A 14,322-nucleotide genomic window follows, 5' to 3' on the forward strand; every position below is an offset into this window, starting at 1 on the left:
TAAGCATTCTTTCAGCTTCTTTACCCAAAAACAAGAGGACTAGGATTGAGCTTTGTGGCATTTATCAGTTTTTTTCAGTTTTATGAAGAGCCATTGATGAGCACTCTTTGAATCCAATTTTTGAGCCAACCAGATACCTACTTGTCCCACTATTTCAATTCACACATAATTGCCAAAGAGAGTGTCATGGGGCATTTTGTCAAATATTTTATACAAATAGTCCTCTGTTATTGATGGTAACTGGGAATTTCCATTGCTAAGTAATGTGGTTGTCAAACTCAGTGTCACATAACTGCACCATTTTGGCATGGCAGTTGCACTATATTCAATTGTCATTGTTAAATGCAATGTACAAATTACATACTGTTAAGTGCAATTTCATGTGGTTCTCATTTGCAACCTCCGGCCAGCTTCCCTGCTGACTTTGCTTATCAGGAACTGTCAGTGAAGGTCGCAAATGGCAATCACGTGACTGTGGAACACTGCAAAGTTGTAATCATGAAGCAGCTGCCAACCACCTGAATCACAATCTCCTGACTGGAGAGACACTGACTATAACTTCAGAATCAGTTGTAAGTACCACTTGTTCAGCACCATTGTAACTTTAAATGGTCGTTGAACGAGTAGTCACTAAGTGAGGACCACCTGGATTGAAATGAAGATACATTATATCTGTGTGAGATAAGGTAAATCTGACAAGACCTGTCTGGCAAAGCCTTGCAAACTTTTATTAATTAACTACAGTATTATTAAGGGGCTTACAGATTGAGCTATTTAGGATCTGCCTATGATCAATTTTAAATCTTCCCAAGTATATATGCTAGCATCTCTCACTCGCTCAACCAACCATCCTCATCCCTTTCTCATTCCTACTTCCAATTCTTTTTTTTTAGCTTAAAGCTTTAATTGAGGCTTTATTCTCATCAAGAGAAACAAATCTGCCACGTTTTTCTATTATTCCAGATTATCCAGCCTCTCATACCATAGAACACTGATGGCTAACCTTTTGGTGCCGAGTGCCCAAAGCGCATGTGTGCATGAATGTGTGTGCTGTATGCAACCCCAAAATGAATGCCCCACATATGCGCTGTGCCCCATCCACTGCGCATGCCTATGCCCCACCCACTGCGCATGCCTGCTTGCCCCCCCCGTGCATGTGCCCCCCCCACCTGCACCCCATTTTGGCTTCCAGGTTGATGCTGGAGGCCTTCCAAGCCCATAATTGGGTGTGGGAGACACACGCAACCCCCCAAAGTGCAATGCAAGCGCCCCTTGCACATGCGCCCTGCCCCCCGCACATGCAGGCATGACAGAGACCCGAAGACCAGCTGGCCGTCGGGAGGCATGCACGGTGGAGCTGGGCTGGGGCAGCAGCTAGTGCGCCCACAGAGAGAGCTCTGTGTGCCATCTGTGGCGTGCGTGCCGTAGATTGGCCATCACGGCTATATAACTTCTCAGTATATGTCCTTAAGGCTGCTAATGATAATTGGATAGGTGTTTCAAGCCTTCAGATCTCCAGAGCTTCTAGGAAGGATCCATGGCTTTTGCTGGCACCTAGCCCCACCACTCTCATTATCACTTGGGGCCTAGGGCCAGCAATTTTGCCTTCTCCAAGTGACTATTCAGTTTCTTCATTGTTCTCCAAGGGACCATTCAGTTTCTCCATTGTTCTCCCAGTTATCAGATACAGTAATATCTGGTTAATAAGATCAAACAGAACAGAATAACAGTTGGAAAGGACTAGGTCTGAGTGGTACCCAATTATTCACCAGAAGTGTTCTGAAAAAGTACAATTTCACTAACTTCTGAAAGTTCTAGAATATGTCTGCCATTAATTTTCAATAATGCTTCCTGGCTTCAACCCTTCTCAATTCTTGAAATTTGGGTATTCTAGGCAGCTTCTGAGAAGATTTTGGCTTGACTGCTGCAGATAGTTTTGAAGATATCTATAGTGTAGTGTAACCCATTCTTTGAGCGTTAGTAGGCCATCCCTAGGTCTAATCAGCTTTCTGTGCATGTCACTTAATCAGGATGGATAATGTCTTGCAAAAAGTAATTTGATTAAAAACACTCTTCTAAGCCATCAGCTGTTACAACATCTGTGAAATCTATGGAGTTTATGGTTTTTAATCAGTACTACCACAAAATGAGTAGTATCCCTCTATCCCAGAGGTGGGCAATTAATTTTCCTAGGGGGCTACTGAGAAACTGAAACTCTCATGGAGGGCCAAATCAATGTAACCTGATTTTATGTCCTCAAACTCCATCACAGATTGCTTCAGGCAAAGGATGAGTACCACACAGATACAGAAAAGTACTTTCTCTCATCAGGTGACTGAAGGAGGAAACAGTGATTGCACACAGCCAGACCTGACTTGGCTTCTTCTCCTGCCCCCTACAGCATGCGTATTTACATTTTATTTCTAATTTCCGATTGACAGGAACATCCAATGGACTGAATGTGAATGACAAAAATTAAAACAATTTTTAACTATTTTAAATAATTTAATTAAATAATTAAATATACCAACGCGAAGCGGTATATAAGTCTGCTATTGCTGTTGCTACTAAAAAGGCAAATGCTATCTTGGCATGTTTTAATGGGCATAGAGTCCAGATCAAAGGGCCACTATTTCATTCTACTCTGCCTGGTCCAAACCCCTCTTGGAATATTGTATTCAAAAAGAACAGTAACATACTGGAACAAGTTTAAAGAAAACAGTGCAGGGTCTGGAAATCAAGCCCTATGAGAAACATTAAAGGATGTTGGTCATCTTTGGTCTTTAGAAGAGATGATTGAAGGGATATAATAGGCTTTAAAGACTTGTTATGTATAGGTGGAGTCAGCTTTTCTCTATTATCCCAGTGAGCAAGACCAATTGAAAGTTATAGGAATTAGATTCAGGATAGACGTCAGGAAGAGCCTCCTGATGTACATATAGCTCTCAGTTTGTACAGCTGCCACATGAAGTGATGAGCTGTCCTTCCCCAGAAGTCTTCAAACAGGCTGGATAGTCATATGTTAGATGCATTGCTGGATCCTGCACTGAGTAAAAGGTTGGAACATATTCTTAAAGTTATTTCCAACTCTAGATTTTGTGATAATTTTTGATTTTTTTTCATAGATAAATGTATAGCAGATCATACCTAATTTAAGCTCTAGATGGCAGCATTTTGCAGCTAAATGTATGATTTTTAAAAAGTATGTAACAGATGCTGTTTTAATTTTTAAAAGTACTTTTGTTCTACATTAAAATCAAATGGCTTTTATCGGCTTTGACAAAAACATATTTTAAATCTGTGAAGTAATGTTTTTTAAATTTTACATATGTACCCAATGCTTAGAATTTGTCAAGAAAAAAACATTTCTGCTTTCAGTTTCATACAAAATTGCTGTTTGTAAGTAGCTATGGGAAATCATTTAATATATGACTAATATGGAACATATACAATATATTTAATATATAGAGACTTCAGTAATTTATTAGAAAACCCTTCTGAAGCATTATATTGAATGATCTTTAATAAAGGAACATCTAGATAAGTTTATAAAGTCAATGATAGAAAATAGATGATTAAAGACAGATAACTGAAATATCTTCATAGTAGTATGATGCCATAATAATCTAGAGAACAGAGAAGGATATATTAAGGAAATGTCTTTGTTAAAATATGCCTGTAAAAGGATAATATATTTATAACTCTCCATATATTATTAAGTTAGTCTCCAGGTTACTCATTATTGACTTTGCTGATTATCTAGAATTGTTGAAAGTTGTAATTCACCATAATTAAGAGGATTACAATTTCCCCTCCTTTGCCATATGCTAACATGTTAGACTAAACAATATCAATTATAAGTCTAATAAAATAATTCTGCAAGCAATCGTATATCACAATGATCAGATGTTTCTTTTGGGATATACAATTTTTTTGTCTTTCAGAAATACAAAGAAATATCTGTTGTGATATTTTTTTAACCCCAGAAGAAGACAGTAGCAAAATAGTTCAGTAAAGCTAACAAGGACACACTAGATTCAGTCACCAGGAGTTGAATTCCACTTTTTTAGATTAATTTTTTAAAATATCTAAATATCTATAGGATATTGAGGGAGTGTTAGATTGCTTTTTGCTTGCTTATATAATATCTGTTTTAATATTCCAAGGCTTAGTAGAATGTCATTTCTTTATATCATAAAGAACTAACAGAACTTTGTTTTAAAAATTACATTTACACTACATTGTGTTGGATAAGATCCAGTCCGTTTCATCTATTCGTTCCAATCACAGTTATTTTTGGATACTTTAGATCAGTGGTTCTCAACCTTCCTAATACCGCAACCCTTTAATACAGTTCCTCATGTTGTGGTGACCCCCAGCCATAAAATTATTTTCGTTGCTACTCTATAACTGTAATTTTGCTACTGTTATGAATCGTAAATATCTGATATGTGCATTTTTATTGTTATAAATTGAACATAATTAAAGCATAGTGATTAATCACAAAGACAATATGTAATTATACATTGTGAAATATTTATTTCTAATTACAAATAAATGAAATTTTTTCTGGGAAGTTTAAGAGCAAGCTCCCGGCTCTAAGTGGAAAGAGTGCCTTTCTTTTAAAAAGAAAAAAAGGAAAGAAAAAAACAAAACAGCCACCAATTCTTCCTTTCTCTCTCTCTCTCTCTCTCTGTCTCTCTCTCTCTCTCTCTCTCTCTCTCTCTCTCTCTCTCTCTCTCTCTGTTTGTGTGGCTCTTTGTCTCTCTCCTCCCTCCCTCCCTCTCTGTAATTCTCTCTCTGTATCTCTTCTCTCTCTACTCCCTCCGCCATCTCTGTCTCTCTGTGTGTCTCTGTCTCTCCCCTCCCTTCCTCTCTGCCTCTCTCTGTAATTCTCTCTGTATCTCTCTCTCTCCCCCTTCCCCCCTCTGTCTCTCTGTGTGTCTCTGTCTCTCCCCTCCCTTCCTCTCTCTGTCTCTCTGTAATTCTCTCTCTGTCTCTCTTCTCCCTCCCCAATCTCTGTCTCTGTATGTGTCCCTGTCTCTCCCCTCCCTTCCTCTGTCTGTCTGTCTCTCCCTCCCTCCCTCTCTCTCTCTCTCTCTCTCACATACACAGACACACACACTGGTCACCTCACCTCCTGTTCTTCGGCTGCTGCACAAGGCCACGTGGTGTACACTCCCCTCTTCTCTCTTGACAGTTGCCTCATTTCCGATGGAAGGGATGGAGAATGCATGTGTTTTCCTCCCTCTGCATGGATTTCTCACCCCCTATCGGGACTCTTGCCATCGCTGTCGTGCCGGATTCAGCAAAAGCAGCACCAGCAGCAACGGGACATGCTTGGGGAAGGGAGAGTCAGAACTGACTACCCGGGATTGTGTTTCTGCCGCCGCTGGGAAAATGTCTGTTTTCCAGCTGCAGGAGGGAAGGAAAGAAGCCAGTCTTTGGAAAGAATCCCTCCCTCCAGAGAGCCCATGCCGAAAGACAGGAGGGGGCGGGCTGGTTTGAATGCAGCCGAGCGGGTGGTTTGGGGCCAGCACCACCTTCGCTCATTCAGGCAGGCAGAGAAAGAAAGGAGGCTTGTGATAAAGCATCCCTGCCACCAAGGGCGAAGGGGAGCACCTTCACCCCCGTCTATTGCATGCCTCCATTCTCCACCCGCCCGAACTAGCAAAGAAGGCAGGCCACTAAACTGCCCGCTCACCCACATTCAAACCAGAGAAGAGGGAGCAACCCACCCCTGGTCTGTCTGTTCCACTCACTTAATCACTCACTCTTAAAAAGAACCTGGCAATACTCTGGGAGGGCTTTGGAGAGCTTTGGAGGGAAGCTTCTGCAGAAGCCCAGGCGAGTCAGAACAAGTTCCCGCCATTACAAAGTTTCCGAGGCTGTAATTGTATGGAGTGTGCGCGCGCGCCTATGTTTTCCATGGCATGGAGCCATGGCGACGCTCTGCGCAGCTGGCGATGAGCCCATCCATGGGGGATTTCGAGGAATGCGAGGGGGAGTCTAAAGTTTAGAATTCTAACGGTCTTAGCGACCCCTGTGAAAAGGTTGTTCGACCCCCAAAGGGGTCGCGACCCACAGGTTGAGAACCGCTGCTTAGGTTATCCATATGCATTTCATTTTCATGTTGTACATTGTTGCAGAATGAAGAGTATATTGTTTTGCTTGATGTATGATCAGGGAAGGAGCTTGATAATTTTCTGGTTTTATTGGTGACTTGAGCATGGAAAGAGACATTTTTACAGGGATTTTGATTTTTATGACTAGGCTGTTTCAAGTATTCTTTCATTTATCCATTTATACATTCATTATGTTTTCAATATAGTGGATGTTGGTCTGAACTCTCCACAGTTTTATTTTTCCATGCATAGTATTTACATATAATATACATTAAACTATGGGAGAAGTTGTCCAGAGTTTGGGAATTTAGAATTTTAGAATTTTTTTAGAATTTTATTAGAATTTGTAGGCCGCCCTTTTCCCTGAGGGGACTCAGGGCGGCTCACACAAAAACTGGGAAAGGGGAATACAGACATTAGGACAAAACATGTAATAAAATAGCAAGCAACAAACACTCATCATTCGGGCGGGGTAACTATCCTATCCCCAGGCCTGACGGGCGAGCCAGTTCTTCAAGGCTATGCGGAAGGCCTGGACGGTGGAGAGGGTACGAATCTCCACGGGGAGCTCGTTCCAAAGGGTCGGGGCTACTGCTGAGAAGGCCCTCCTCCTTGTAGTTGCCAGCCGACACTGGCTGGCCGATGGAATACGGAGGAGGCCTAATCTATGAGATCTTATCGGTCGTAGGGATGTAATTGGCAGAAGGCGGTCTCTCAAGTATCCAGATCCACTGCCATGTAGGGCTTTATGGGTGATTAATAGCACCTTGAAGCGCATCCGGAGATCAACAGGTAGCCAGCGCAGCTCGCGGAGGATAGGTGTTATGCGGGTGAATCGGGGTGCACCCGCATAACACCTATAATTGAGTGGCACTATTATGCCAATGTATAGCTTTTACTCTCTTTTCTATCAAAATCCAAGAATTTTATAAATAAGACCCTATAATAGTAGATTGGATGAGGATGAACAAGTTAGGGCTTGATCCAAATCACATAGGACTGTTTCAGATAAGTCAACATGCAGATTAATAATAGACATTCAACTTGTGCTGAGTTGGATTATATCTATTTATTTAATATATATCCTACCTTTATTGTTTCTTTATAAACAACTCAGGGCAGCTAACACTTCATGTTTGTTTATCCACAAACATGAAGATCCAGGGAGACCAACAACATATTTGCTCACCAAATATGTTCATTTTCTGGAGACACTAAACATGATTGTTATGACACATGCCTAGAATACATACTACATGGATTTCAATCTACATGAGCTATTTTTGAAAAATATTTGGTGACACTACCTATTCCACTGAAGACTATTGACAACTTCCCGTTAAAGGGTATATGACTGCTCTAGTTGTTAAAATAATTATATTCTATAAATTGCAGATTGAGACTAAATATCTGAATACATGCAGGCACACACACACACACAAACACACATACACATACATACATACACACAGAAACACACATTATCCTTTATGAGATAGCAAGGCATTAGATTATTTAGGACTTTAATCCTGCCATCATTTAGATGCATTTTTATAAAAATGCAAGGAAACAATTTTCTGACTGTTTTTGAATTTATAATTCTTCATAAAGGAAGGCACGACTAATCTGTCTGCCCTTTTGAGTATGTGGTTTCATATCAAATTATATAAGAGTACATTGTTTGAGTGTCATGTTGTTCCTTTGCTTTAAATGTACTTAAATACTTAATTCACACAGACTAAGAAATTATAATTAAGTTCCAAAAAAGATGACATTGGGAAATGAAATTTCTATTTATATTGCTGTTTCAGTAAGTCTTTCCTTGTCTGCAGGAGGTAATAGTTGTGAGAAAGCCTGTGTGTGTGTGTGTGTGTGTGTGTGTGTGTATGTATGTATGTATGTATGTATGTATGTATGTATGTATATGAGAAAGTTTTGGCTAAATGTAGGCTGTTAATCTAGTCAGAATTTGTTTCTTATGTTGGTACAGATATAGAATTATCCTATGTCCCAGTTTTATTTATTGAAATGTATTTTATTTTAATATATGTATGTCCTTTTGTTTTCCAAGTCAAGTGGCTTGTTTCATCTCAGTAACTCTATGCATTTTCTAAAGTTTATCTGGTGATTATTCTCTTTAGCTAATCTTTTCAATTCGTTATGCCTAGGTACGGCAGGGGTCTCACAACAGGGATGATTCTACATGAATTTGCTGAAATTCTTAAGCAAACGCGGGTGAGTTAAGGTTGAATTTCTATCCTTAACTCTCACATTTTCTTGCTTTTGTGGGTTTTAAGTTATTACTTTAAGATGCAGTTGTTTTGACCTACATGTATCAGCTTTAATAAATGACCAGTGATATCTGGAGGTGTTTTCCTAAAAGTCTTTTAACTTCTAGAAAATGCTATGTAATTGCCAATAGATACTAGATTGCTCTAAGTGCATTACTTCCTGAATCACCAGTCATGTTTGAACATGGAATTTACACAATTATGGTCAAAACTTTAAAGTATTTTAAAAAAATACCTGCTTTAAAAAAGCAAGTTTGTATTGATAATCTCTAGAGTATAAGTATTATATAACCAGCCAAGCTGGGCATTGCCTATCTGATATATAATTTATCAGGTGCTAAATATTTTAGACCACTAGGCAAATGGCAAAACCAAGAGATGCATAAGATGATTTTTCCCAGATCGGAAATTCTGATAAAGCTTTGATAAAACTGATTTTTGTACACCACAAACTAGACAACACAAGTATGATTTTAAAAAAAACAATAGTATTACAAGGACAGCTATGTGGTATTTATACACAAGTATTAGAAGTATAACTTAAACCTGCAACTGCAAGAAATTTCTATTGAAACTTTTTCCTTATCTTGCCCACTTTGCTTAAGCATTACAGCACATATTTAGTGCTTTTCCTAAAAGCACCAAAACATTTATCAACACTGAGATATGCTGTTGATAAATGAGAGACATTGTTCAATCCTGAGACTTGCAATGAAAATATATGAGTGATCAAGATGGAGTATCTTGTTAATATTAACAAAATGATATAATGCTAAAAACCAGACATTCTGGTTTAAATTTCAACTAAGAACATATAAAATAATAGTCAAGCTTCAAAATATTTTGCTTAATATTATTTCTTCCAGCATGTTCTAATGTATTATAAATTATATACCAATTCTTGAATTAGTGATGCTGATTTAATTTGCAGTATTATTAGTAGATAAACATATTTTTGAATTTAATAATACATTTTATTTATATAGGAGAACCCAGATGAAAATGTATGTGTGTGTAATTTGTAGTAATCTAGAAGACAAACACATAATATACAAAATCCCTACAGAAAATGTATTAATACTGGAAAAATTAATTTCAGGCTTTTTTTCCCTTTAAAAGCATTTTTGGACTCTGAAAAGAAGCTTTTTTCCCATCGAATATTGTCAAGGGATGAATGTATTGATCCATATTCAAAAACTGGCAACCTTAGGTATGTATTGTGAGTAAACCTATGGAATAAATATGCAAAGTATATTGGTGGAAATAGCAGATAAAAATCAATTAAATATTACAAGTATTTCTTGTATTCTCAGCTTATATTTCACTTACATGCACAAGTATTTCTGTCAACTTTGACTGAAAAGAAAGATTTGTATTAGCTAAATTGAATGCTATGTTCGTGTCTGTATATGTTAGAAAAATCATTTGCCCTAAGCTTTTTTTGTGTATTTCTTTCTAAGTTATACTTTGGAAACAAAAAATGAGTACAAGTTTACATGAATGTTTAAAACATTGCTATTTCAATTTGGATTTTTTATTGTATTTTAATAATTTATTATGCTAAATATATTGTTAGGCACAAGAAATCCAGGACCAAGCCTGTTCAAATGAATATAAGTTTATTCCATGCTAGCTCTCTACAAAAATCTGAACTATTAACAGTCAATACTAACTGGAGGTAGATAAGAGTCAGTGGAATTGAAAGACTTAGATTTCTTGTGACCTGAAGGGACTCCATATTGATGATGCACCAGAGCCCCCCCCCCTTGGGCTCCGCCGGTCATCCACATATATCATGAGAATAATTCTGGTTTTGTTTGTTATGTTTTGATTTTTGTAACTCATTTATTAAAAATTAGTAGTGCATAACAAAAATTATAATGGATGTATGTTCCATCTTACTAACATCTGTGCATTTTATTTAGACTATCAGGATCTTGCCATTGCTTTTTCTCGACTGTATTTCATTTACTTTGTTTTTTGTTAATTCTGATTTTTTCTCTTGCTGCCCCTTCCTCAGTAATTAAGCTAAAGTATCCACTAAGCAAAATCATATCTGTTTTTATCTACATCTGAGATGAATTTCTTCTGTACCCAGTTACTGGTTGCCTTAGCCAACAGAGGATCATACTTGAGCAGTTGGTGGTAGAACTGAATGTCAGATGAACCTAAAAAAAATAAATGCTTGCTTGTATGTTTCTGTCAACTTGTCATACCCTATTAGTAATTATTTTAGAGTTACTTAAAAGTATATAACCAAAATAAATTAATTTTGTTCTCTGGTTGTAGGAACTTATTTCCTTGTGGAGATTCCATGGTTTGCATTATTGATGACAGAGAAGATGTTTGGAAATTTGCCCCTAATTTGATCACTGTGAAGAAATACGTATATTTTCAGGGTATAGGTGATATTAATGCACCACCTGGCTCAAGGGAAGCTCAAATTAGAAAGAAAGGTACTGTAACTCTCTAATATGCATAATGGCAGTACACTATGTTCTAATTGTCAATATTTGCATCATACAAAGTCAATTGCCATCATCTTTGTTTAAGCAAACTATTATCTAATCTAAGACAGCGTTGGAAAACCAACAGAATCAATTTTTTCTATTAAACATTTAGCAGATATTTATAATCACTTCTAAAAATGATTACAAGATTGCTAGTTATGGATATATAAAGATGGTTTTTATTGCATGGGAAGTCATCAAATGCTAATAAGGCAACTTACTTACACTTATCAACTGTTTTTAAAGTTGCCTTCTTGTAAGGAAAAATCTGCATCAATATTTTAATTATACTGGTGCTTTTTCAACAATATTAGGATAGATTTTGAACAAAAAATAAATTTATATAGTAAGAAAGAAATGGTATTTTTCTGTGGTATGGTTTCAGCCTGGATTCTTTTGTCCTATTACTTTCAAGAAGAGAAAGGAGAGAAAGAAAGTTGTTGTAAAAATACATAATAACTTGTCTACCATCTAATCTGTAACCAGCCAATTAATCTAGCTCAAACAGGTTCAAATTAGGCACCTCAACTTAAAAAGAAATTAATAACCACCATAAGTGCTTCTCTGAGTAGCTCATACATTGTGTTGAACTATAATTTATTAATAATTAATTGACAGTAGATTACAGTAAGATATAAACTGTGATTTTTAAACCACAATGGTTGGATTTATGTTGTGCTTAGCCACATAAAAGCCCAATGAACACAATGCAGTGTTTGAACCCAGCCAGTTACAGTAGAACTAAATATGCCTTATTAAAAATTGAACTTAATTAAAGCAGAATGGTAAATAACAGCAGATAGAGCCAGTTGCATACTTCTTATGTATGTCCCCACTTGTGCTGTTGTATATTCATAAGCGCTTTTTACATGATGGCTGAAAAATAAGGATGTAGTGTTCTCCCTGCTTTGAATTACATGCCCAGAGTGTTCTCTCTACTGCTTATCTTTTATGAAAAGTAAGGCAAAAGAGAGTTAGTCCAGGCTATAGGTGACATTTATGAAAATGGACATCTAAATATGTAGAAACAGAAGTATACAATTATATATTTTTTTCAATCAACTGTGTCACTATGCTGAAGCACATCCCAATTTTGGTGTTATATTCTAATAGAATTCACACTATCCAGCTGGTATACTTCAGTTAAGAAAATGATATAAATGGAATAATCTTCTTGATCTCTTGTACTCAGGGAGATAATACATTCTAATTGTATGAATTTTAAATAGAGATATAATCTTGTAGCTGAAGATGAAATAATGTGCTTTTCACTATTTTGTGCAGCCAAAAGTATTTAAAGTAGATTATTGTTTTTAACCCTGAACCAATTAAATCCCTGTGCAACATAAAAATATAATTGGCTCAGCTTCCTTCCCTTCCCATGGATAGGGGCAGGGAAGGGGGAATGTCATTAACTAATTTCCATGGGATTGTTTTTTGTATTCCTTATGTGATTATTACAGAAATCATGCAGGCCCATGCTTTTGCCTTAAATAAAGATGTATTTAATTGGATAATTTATATTCTTTGGTTTTTCTATACCTGTGTAAGCTGAATTTGAATTTAATTCATATTGCATTTTTAATTTAGCAAATCATTCCTCAAAATCACTGGATGCATCTGATCCAGCAGCAGTAATAAAAGATTCTGAAGAAATAAAGAACACTGAAAATGTGGAAGAACAGAGCAACGGCATTAAGAAATCTACGAAAGAAGTAAATGGCAATAATTCTGTCAGCAGTGAGAATTCACCATGGGATTTGAATTCTAACGATAAAGGAACAACAGACTCTTTGTGTGACTCTGATCAGATAACAAATGTTCCTAATACAAATAATCAGATGAGTGCCAAGGAATCTTGTGTACCTTCAGATCATGAAAACAGGACAGTTACAGGCAAACAGCAGATTCAAGACAAAACATCCAATTACTTGGACTTTGAGTTGTCTAGTGATAGTGAAAGTGATAGTGGCCTGGAAGCTAAAAAGTCTTTATCCTCTTCTGCCTCAGATAGTGAAAATGAAGGGAAAAGAAGCTGGAAAAAATCAAAGCATTCTGTGCAGGAAGAAAAGGGTGTACATCTGCTGGAAAATGATACAAATGTAGAAAATGATGGACAGTTGAACCATTCTGGAGACTCTGCATCTTCACTTACTGTCAATACCCATCCCAAAGCTTTGGATTTGGAAACGCATGAGGAAATTGAACAAGATAGCCTTTATAGTCTAGGAAATGGTTGTGTAGACAAGAAGGAAGCTGAAACAGAGTCTCAAAATAGTGAACAATCTGGTATAACTGTGGGAGAATCTTTAGATCAAAGTATGGAGGAAGAGGAAGATGATGACACAGATCATGATGACCATTTAATATATCTCGAAGAGATTCTTGTCAGAGTGCATACAGATTATTATTCCAAGTATGATAAATATGTCAGAAAAGAAGCTGATGAACTTCCAGATATACGAAAAATAGTGCCAGAACTGAAACAAAAAGTATTGTCAGATGTTACCATATTATTTAGTGGATTGTACCCTACAAATTTTCCTATTGAAAAAACACGGGAGCATTATCATGCTATTGCACTTGGAGCTAAGATTACAAAAAGTCTTGCATTGAATGAAGATGACCCCAATAAGCCAACCCACCTTATTGCAGCCAGAGCAGGTAAATAGAAAATAAAATTACTTTGAATTTGAAGAAAGAGTCTCCCCTGTGTAGCTGTAATGCTTTTCCTTTGTTGTACTAATTAGATCCTTCAGTAAAATTATAGAACTACCGTAATTTTCAGTTTATAAGACGCACCGGAGTATAAGACGCACCAAGGTTTTGAAGAGGCAAATTAAAAAAAAAGTAGGTAGGTAGATAGAGGGATAGAGAGAGAAAGAGAGAAATACAGTAAGTAGGTAGGGAAAGAGAGAGAGTAGTTAGGTAGGTAGGTAGTTAACGGGATAGAGAGAGAGAAATAGTGTGTGTGTGTGTCGGTAGGTAGATAGGTAGAGGGATAGAGGGAGAAATAGAGCTAGAAATACAGTGGATAGGTAAGTAGAGGGTAGGTAGGTAGGTAGGTAGATAAGTGTGTGTAGGTAGGTAGGTAGAGGGATAGGGAGGAATAGAGATAGAGAGAAATACAGTAGATAGGGAGAGAGCATAGGTAGGTAGGTAGGTAGGTAGGGAGAGAGAGAGAAATAGAGATAGTGTGTCGGTAGGTAGGTAGAGGGATAGAGAGGGAGAGAGAGAGAGAAATATAATAGGTAGGTAGAGAGAGAGAGTAGTTAGGTAGATAGGTAGATAAAGGGATAGAGAGTGTGTGTGTGTAGGTAGATAGGTGGAGGAATAGAGAGGGAAAGAGAGAGAAATATAGTAGGTAGGTAGAGAGAAAGAGTAGTTAGGTAGATA

At 37.2% G+C, this 14,322-nt stretch overlaps 1 protein-coding gene across 1 annotated transcript in view; it reads left to right on the forward strand.

Moving 5' to 3' along the window:
* CTDP1 (CTD phosphatase 1) overlaps positions 1–14,322 on the forward strand; it is a 41,313-nt gene that overhangs the window by 12,615 nt on the left and 14,376 nt on the right. The window contains exons 6-8 of the mRNA XM_014069301.2: positions 9,536–9,626; positions 10,706–10,872; positions 12,517–13,590. Of these exons, the coding sequence (XP_013924776.2) occupies positions 9,536–9,626; positions 10,706–10,872; positions 12,517–13,590 (1,332 nt within the window). The remainder of the gene's footprint in view (positions 1–9,535; positions 9,627–10,705; positions 10,873–12,516; positions 13,591–14,322) is intronic.

This window comes from Thamnophis sirtalis, unplaced genomic scaffold (assembly GCF_051295495.1).
Source record: "Thamnophis sirtalis isolate CommonGarterSnake01/CBP01778 unplaced genomic scaffold, rThaSir2_p1.2 scaffold_2, whole genome shotgun sequence".
In the NCBI taxonomy this organism is placed as follows: Eukaryota; Metazoa; Chordata; class Lepidosauria; order Squamata; family Natricidae; genus Thamnophis; species Thamnophis sirtalis.